At 37.7% G+C, this 8270-nt stretch overlaps 2 protein-coding genes across 2 annotated transcripts; both read right to left on the bottom strand.

Annotated features, from left to right (window-relative positions):
• Positions 1–205: 205 nt before the first annotated feature.
• On the bottom strand, positions 206–3262 carry LOC112751735 (1-aminocyclopropane-1-carboxylate oxidase homolog 1). The gene is made up of 3 exons (XM_025800969.3): positions 1893–3262; positions 1074–1395; positions 206–749 (listed from the first exon to the last, which is right to left on the bottom strand). The coding sequence occupies exons 1-3, from the start codon at positions 2408–2410 to the stop codon at positions 495–497; spliced, it is 1095 nt and encodes a 364-aa protein (XP_025656754.1). The 5' UTR covers positions 2411–3262; the 3' UTR covers positions 206–494.
• Positions 3263–3899: 637 nt separating this feature from the next.
• On the bottom strand, positions 3900–5761 carry LOC112751734 (1-aminocyclopropane-1-carboxylate oxidase homolog 1-like). Its single transcript, XM_025800968.3, has 3 exons — positions 5179–5761; positions 4418–4739; positions 3900–4344 (listed from the first exon to the last, which is right to left on the bottom strand). Exons 1-3 carry the CDS (start codon positions 5706–5708, stop codon positions 4081–4083), a joined length of 1116 nt encoding a protein of 371 aa, XP_025656753.1. The 5' UTR covers positions 5709–5761; the 3' UTR covers positions 3900–4080.
• Between the last annotated feature and the right edge of the window lie 2509 nt (positions 5762–8270).

Genomic DNA, 8270 nt, shown 5'->3' with positions numbered 1-8270 from the left:
TATGATCTATTAATATCATTCAATAGCATTATGGTAATAATATATATGCTTATTCAGGAGACATTTTTTTTAAAACAAAATATAGTATAACTATAATATAATGAAAACAAGACCAGTGCTTAATATCATTCAGATGCAGGTGCATGATGCTTAATATCTATCTGTGTAACTGAAAATGGTAAAGAGCTGAATTTCCATCAAGTGCTTTGTCATAAAAGTATGCTCTGTAATCCTGCAATAATGTTTCCCCATTAAGAGAGAAGGATTATCTTGAGACAATAGCTCCCTTATGGGGGCATAGATTCTTGTTGATGGAGACTGGAGATAGAATGATCATGAGTGATGAACATTGCTATTTCTAACAAGTATACTACTCTGGACAACATACATTAATCTCTAAGTAGCTTTAGAAATGTGAATATGATGTGTTGATATAGCAAGTGTTTGAGCCCTATATTATGTTCTTTAAAACCATATTTTGTGATATCCTTTTTTTACCTTTGCAACAAAAAATGATAAAGAGCAGAATTGCCACCAAGTCCCTTGTTATAGTAATAAGCATTAAAATCTTGTAACAATGTATCCCTATACAGAGGGGGGTTATCTTGTGAAAGTAACTCCTTGATGGGGCCATATATTCTTTGTGATGGGTTATCAAGAGTGAAGAAGCATGCAACTGATACCCTTGGCCCTCTATGGTTTGCCACAACACGGTGCTCCACGCTTTTCAATTTGTCATTAGATATCAGCTGCAAATGGTAACATAAATTAAGATTATTACACGATATATGATTCTGCTCTAGTTACATTATAAATTATGCATCTATTGGAAAGGATTCACATGTCATAAACGGTAGTCCAGTGCTTAAACATCCTGTCAAAAAGGTGTAATGTAGGTGCCTTAACTTAATAATTGTATCGATGGCTGATTCCACGGAAGATTCACACGTCATATAGAGAACAAACAATTGAGATTTAAAATGATCAAATATAGGGTTGAAATGAAATATCATCTCTCTATAAAAAGTTAAAAACTGAAAGATTTTAATAGATTGGAAAAATATTGGACTCACTTGTAGCATATCTCCAATGTTAACTACCAAAGCAGCATGAACAGGGGGAACATTGATCCACTGATTTTGCCACAAAACTTGTAGGCCACCAATGTGATCTTGGAGCAGAATTGTGAGAAAGCCAGGATCTGAGTGTTTGGTAGTGCCAAGAGTGAGTTCAGGCTGAGGACATGGTGGATAATAGTGACACAGAATTGAATGCCCTTTTGCACAATCTATGCTTTCAAGATATTCAGGGTTCAGTCCAAGTGCTTCTGATAACAATCCAAATAAAAGGCTCCCCAATACCTTTATCTGCCTTGAGTACTCCATTATTGCATCCCTGCAAATCAGTTTTATTTCATGGCTAAATTATACAGCATAAGTACCCAAAATTTTGGTTCCCTCTAAATCAAATCACATTTTCCTAAATCATATTAATTCACATCCCACAACTTTCTACTTATATCCTCCCTTGGTTCCTCACAATATCTCTCTGCTTGGCAGACCAAAAACTAATCCGTTGTAAATCGGAATTCTGATCTATTATTGGCTGATGAGTAGATGCATACACAATGCGTAATTTGAACCCGACTGGTGAGCTTTCCAGTCAACCAACTCAACTTAGTGAGATGTCATTTTGATAATTAACTATGGCTTCATATAAGAGCCCATCCGACCAAAGTGTCGCTATAGCCAAGGTAGCAAGACATTATAATCTTCTAGTCAAGTATACGCAATTCGAGTATCGAGAATAAAAATAGTTTCCATAAGTAAATACATAATCTTGATAAATTAATTGCAAAATGTTATTCTGAATATCAAAGTTATATTACGAACCTACAAACCAAATGCAATTCCTGAGGATGAAGAGGATCAGGACCCATAACACACAACAGTGTGTCTCTCCAATTAGCATATCTGGTTCGATACAAATCAAAGTTGCTACCATACTTCACCTTCTTCATCTTATCCCTCGTGTAATACTCTCCCTTCACCTCCTGTGGCAACTCGTGGAACTGACGCGCCGCAGTCAGCGTTTCTTCCAGCACCTTCAATGGCACCCCATGATTTACCACTTGGAACAGCCCCACCGTCTCCGCGGCCTCTCGAACTGCGGCAACCACTTTGGAACGGTCTCCGGAGACACCCTTGAGGTCGATGACCGGAATCGTGAACTGGGACGGAGTCTGGTTGTCGGCGGCGAGTTCTTCCGGAGGGCGGATGAAGATTTGTGGGAGTTTGGTGATGCCAGAGTCAACGAGGCCCTTGACGCCAGCTTTGGATTCATCGAAGGACTTCAGTTGCTGGAGACGATTGTAAGATTTTGAAACTCCGCCGGTGCCGGCGACAGACATTGTTGGAGAGTGCAAAATGCTTCTAATCTTACAAAGATTTTATTTTCTCACAAAATAGCTTTTGAGAAGAGATGATATTTTGGACTTCTAAAATAATTTCAATGTCATAAATTCCAATTTATCTACATAGTCATTTTCCTTCTTAGTATTTTCTTTGGATTTGGAGGCACCATCTTTAGAATTATCAGTCACAATTGGCTTAACAGGACACGCAATATCACAAGTTATATATCCCCATAATTTACGTCCTTTAAAAAATCTTCGCATAGTTTCAACTCAATGTGCATAGTTGGAGCCAATAAAAATAACAGGAATAGGCTAAAAAACATCTAATTTTTCCATAGTAATAGAAGAAATAGCAAAGGAAAGAAAAAAACTGCAAATTCGAGGCAGAAAACGGAAAAACAGAGCGCGAAATTGAAAAGAGCTCACCAAAAAATCTTAGGGAAGGTCCCACTTGTCCGCCACGTCAGCAGGCACGTCAGCGAACAATGACGCGTGACGGCACCTGAAAGGAGGGAGAGAGACATGCTGGCAGCGAGGTGGACGCGCGGGTCAAACGCGGGTTGGGTCATGCGTTCGCGGGTCGGCCAAGAATAGCTTCGTTACGACCACGTGGCAGCACCAGGAGTGTTAGATCTGCACCAAGATCAATGGCTGCTGAAAGGCTAGAGGGCGAGGAGGGCTCGCGTCGCTAACACGTGGGAGCACGAGAATCGTCCGATTGGAGCTGAGATCCAACGGCAGCTGAACCTTTTAAAGGAGAAACAATGGAGGCGGGCAGCAAGATTCCGGCGGTGCGTGACGGCGCGTCTGGTGGCTGATGGCGGCGATCTTGGCAGCGTTGGAAAACTGACGAAGAGAGGAACACGATGATGTCGGAGGTGACGGACCAAAGCGTCAAAAATAGATCGAAAAACGAGAGGAAACCGGCACGGTCGGATGAGAAAAAGTTATGAACAAAAACTCATTGAAAAAAAAAAAAAACCTTAGGCTTTTGATACCATGTTAAAAACAAGAGATTGAGAGAGTGATCTGAAAAGTGTATTATTGAGTGTGATAAAAGGTACAATATATAAAGGGTATTTATAGGTGCTAAATGAATCAAAGTAATAAAGACATAAAATTCTACAATTAATGTACAGATATACTATATAAATATAGACGATGCTAATTGATCTAAATTGTTTATAATTATTTTCTAACAAATTTCAATGTCATAAAATTAACCCAAATTTAGGTGTTTGAAGACCAAAATATATTTTTATTTTAAAATTAATTTTGTCAAAATTAAATTGAGTTCAATGAAGATATGATTTAATTTCTATTTAGTTATGCCCATCTATTTCTTAGTGATATAGTACGTACTTTTCTTCAGTTACTTTCATATCCTTCTTAAAATGAGCGTTTTTTATTATTGATATCCTTGTTAAATTCATCATTTTCTCAAACATAAAAAAAAAAAAAATTACTCAAAATAGTGTAGTCATTATTCTAGTGATAGTAAAATTTCATAATTTTAGTCACGACAACTCATCTTTCAACTACAAAATATGACCCAAATTCTCCTTTGTATGTCAAAATTTAACATGCATAATTTTATTTATGTCCCAAGTTAGGAGCTATTTATGAGTATGAAGTATTGATCTAAGTGGAATTCCATGCCATAATTAACCCATTAACTTAAAATGGGAAAGAGCTGAATTGCCATGGTCGCGCAGGCCCTTGCTATCATAGTAAGCAATGAAGTCTTTGAGTGATGTATCCCTATACACTGGAGGGTTATCCTCGGACAAGAGTTCTTTGATGGGGCCATACATTCTTCTTGTTTGGTGAAGATGAAGAGTGAAAAAGCATGCCACTGATACTCTTGGCCCTACATGATTTGCAAGTACACGGTGCTCCACACTCTTGAATTTGTCGTTGGACATTAGCTGTAGTATGTATCATATTATAGCACTAGTCTAATCATGCATTTTCAACTCAATTTAAAAGAATTGGACTTACTTGTAGCAAATCTCCAATGTTGACTACTATAGCTCCATGAAGAGGAGGCACATCAATCCAACCATTTTGGGTCAAAACTTGGAGGCCACCAATGTGATCTTGAAGCAGAAGAGTTAGGAAATCGGGATCAGAGTGTCTGGTAGTTCTCATGGTGAGTTCTGGCTCAGGACATGGTGGGTAATAATGGTATAAAATTGAGTGCCCGTTTGCACAATCCAAGCTTGCAAGATGCTCAGGCTTAAGTCCAAGTGCTTCTGATAGCAATTCAAATAACACCTTCCCCAAACCCTTCACTTGCCTTGAATATTCCATTGTCACTTCCCTGCAAATTAAACTAGGTAGTTATGTACTCTGAATTAAGATTGATGTTACGTAACTAAATTTTTTAACCAACATCAGCTAACGTTTTTAAATCATTTTATTTATAAATTTAAATATTAAATTTCTTAGTCACCAAAAAAAATATTAAATTTCTTAAGGTTAACTAACTAAAAGTTAGTTTATAACCAATCTGAATTGGTCGAGTAATCAGGTTACTTATCCACTTAAACAAGTGTTGAGAATTTGAATTAAATCTCATTTTATACATGCAACAAACTATGCCAATAAAAATCTTTAAATAGACTCCAAATTCACAACAAATTAGAACTTAACCTCATACCATACCATGGAAATAAAAAAAAAAGTTAATTCACCAACTTTTGAGTGAATTAATTACTAATTAAATCCATAGGATACAAGATTAATCAGTAATTACCTACCTGCATGGGGGAGGCAGTTCTTGAGGATCAAGGGGTTCAGGGCCCATAACATAGAATAGTGTGTCTCTCCAATTAGCATACTTTGATTGATACAAATCAAAGTTGCTAACATACTTCACTTTCTTCATCATCTCCCTTGTGTAGTACTCTCCTTTCACCTCCTGTGCCAGCTCGTGAAACTCACGCGCCGCTGTCAGCGTCTCTTCCAGAAGCTTCACGGGGATCCCGTGATTCACCACCTGGAAAAACCCCACCGTCTCCGCCGCATGTCTTACGCCCGCCACTATTCCGGCGCGGTCTCCGGAGATATCCTTGAGGTCGATGACTGGGATCCTGAACTGGGTCGGTGTCGGTTCTCCCGGAGATGGGTCGCCGGCGGTAAGCTCTTCCGGGGAGCGAATGAAGATTTGTGGGAGTTTGGTGATGCCGGAGTCAACGAGGCCTTTGACTCCGGCTTTAGATTCGTCAAAAGCCTTCAATCGTCTCAAGCGGTCGTTGATTGCGGGATTTCCGGCCCCGGCGACAATCATTGTGATTGTGACACTGTGACAATGATGAGTGTTACAAGATTGAGCTTTATCTCTCTCTCGTCTTTTTTTTATATTGGCATATCGCACGTGCTAATGCTGGCCAAGGTTGTAATTAGCCTCACCTCTCACGTGATGTAAGGTGTTGGTAAATTGAATTATATTTTAGTTAAAACGAGGGTTCAATTTCAAATCTATTGCCACATCGTTTGCAGAATTTGTGGATTTTATATTCTTTTCTTGAGTGTTGTTGCAACTATTTTTTCTCCATAAAAGTCTAATGTGAACATTCATATGGCAGTTGTATAACATAGGAGTGATTTTTGATTGAGAAAAAAATAAAAATTGGTTATGGAATTCAGCGTTTAATGAATTATATATATACTTCACTAAGCTATATTATCACAGCAAATAGCTCCAAATTAGTAACTTTTAATTAATTTAACAACAAACTAAATTCTCTCAATTAACTTAATTGCAGAGAGTACTTCGAATAGAGATTTAATTGTAAAATTTTTTTGCGGAAATAGGGATGGGGCAAAATTTCCTTGAAGTAGGCGCTTGAATTAGCAGGAATTTTATCTCGTCCCGTTAATTTTTGAAATTTATAAATTTATTTAATTGTCTTTAATAGTTTATATCTCATATATGTTAGAGAGAGAAAGAGAGATCAAAATTTTTTAATCCTCATTTGCATAGCCCTTCTTCAATTTATAAATCCCTAGCATCGTCTATACTCTATCCAACCTCTCTGCAGCCTCGCCACTTTCCCATCTCACCGCATTGTCACCCCTCACCGTTTTATCACCTTCTCCACGTCGTTCTCTATATTCGTTGCGTTTCTTTCCACAACTCTATCGTCGTGTTCATTCTCCTCTCTACTACCGCGTCTCCCACCTCATCCACTGCTCAGTGTTCTAGTTTGTCGTGGCGTCCCTCACTGTGTCATTTTGAAAGAAGTCATCATCTAATCGTTTAGACTTTTTATATAAAATCTTACTGATTTTGTATAGGATGGATACTTTCAACTTTATTCCTATGAAAATTAATAATTAGTCAGAATTATTAGAGAGATGAAGAATCAAGTCCCAGCAGAAAATAGGACTCTATAAAAAATGAAGATGGAGAACAATATTCTCCCACACCAGACAATGAAAATGGGGATATGAAACAAATCTGAGGACGAGAATGGAGAGTAGAAAGGCATCTCTTGCTCCGTCCTATCCAGTTGACATCCCTAACACAACTAGAAAATGGATTAATACAGACAGATTTAGTCTTTATTATAGACGGATTTTTCGTTACCGACAAATTTTTACTAGTTACCGACGGATTTTCTCTCTGTAAATTCTCCATCCATTTCCCTGAGACACCGAACTTTCCGACGGATTTTTCATCTGTAATTACAGACGGAATTTTCGGCGGATTTTCTATCTGTAATTACAAACGGATTTTCTGACAGATTTTTTGTCTGTAATTTGAACCTTGGAAAATCATCCCACACTCTGATTACAGACAGAAAATCCGTCTGTAAATCCGTTATTAAGGTAAAATAGAATTTTTTTTAGATTTTTCCATTACAAAATAAACTTGTTTTCATACAAAATAAATATAAATTTAATAAATACAAATTTTTATTGATGGTACAAATAGAAAAACACACCAGTGAGCACAAAGCGCTTTCTTTATAATAAGAAGAAATTATTTTCATGCAATAATACAATCTGAATACATTAGATGACAAGTAACTACTAATGGACTCATCAGGATTCAATATCCTAATTTATGGATAGCTTCATTTTTTCTTGAGTTTCTTGTAATGGTGGCAATATACTTGCTTCTTGAGATTCTTGTGTTAGAATTTGGTTGAATTAGTCCCACATTGCTTAGGATAGCAAATGGAGTGAGTGACCTGGCTATAAATATAAGGCTAAGTTCTCCATAATTTTTGCACCAGTCAGAAACACTTTAAGCTTGTATCTGATTTTTCTTTTCCTCTATACTCTTTGATTAGAGAGTGTTGTGAGGTGTAGTTAGATATTTGCTTTGAGAGAGTGTGGGTGTACTGGGGCGCCGGTGTTAAAGAGAAAGAAGTCTATGTGTTGTAACAATTTTCACATAGTGATAATCTCTGGTTGTCATTTGACAACGGCCATGGTTTTTTCTCCGGTAATTGGAGTTTCCACGTTAAATTCTTGTGTTGTGATTGTGTCTATTTTATTTCTCTGTCAAAGGTGTTTTCTAAAGGGGGAATGGTGTCTTATTCCCAACAAGTGGTATCAGAGCTTCGGTTCGGTGGGATTTATTCTTAGTATGCTCTGTGGTTGCAGCCTAGTCTGACCTTCCACATCAGAAAAGAATTTTGTCCTGTAGCTTGAGGTTGATCTTTGGTTGCTGTTGTTGTTGCTGGAAGGCAGTGTGACACTATGAGAGTGCAGTTTGGAAAGGTTCTGGCTAAGGAAAGACCTGATATTTAAGTGTGTTCATTGTGACCCACCTCTCTTTCCTGGGGACCCTTCCTAGTGCACGGTCTACAATTGAGTTATACTATTTCAGTATACGATT

The sequence above is a fragment of the Arachis hypogaea genome, chromosome 15 (assembly GCF_003086295.3).
Source record: "Arachis hypogaea cultivar Tifrunner chromosome 15, arahy.Tifrunner.gnm2.J5K5, whole genome shotgun sequence".
NCBI lineage: Eukaryota > Viridiplantae > Streptophyta > Magnoliopsida > Fabales > Fabaceae > Arachis > Arachis hypogaea.
The sequence above is the reverse complement of the archived record's forward strand: the minus strand, read 5'-3'. Positions and strand labels throughout refer to the sequence as shown.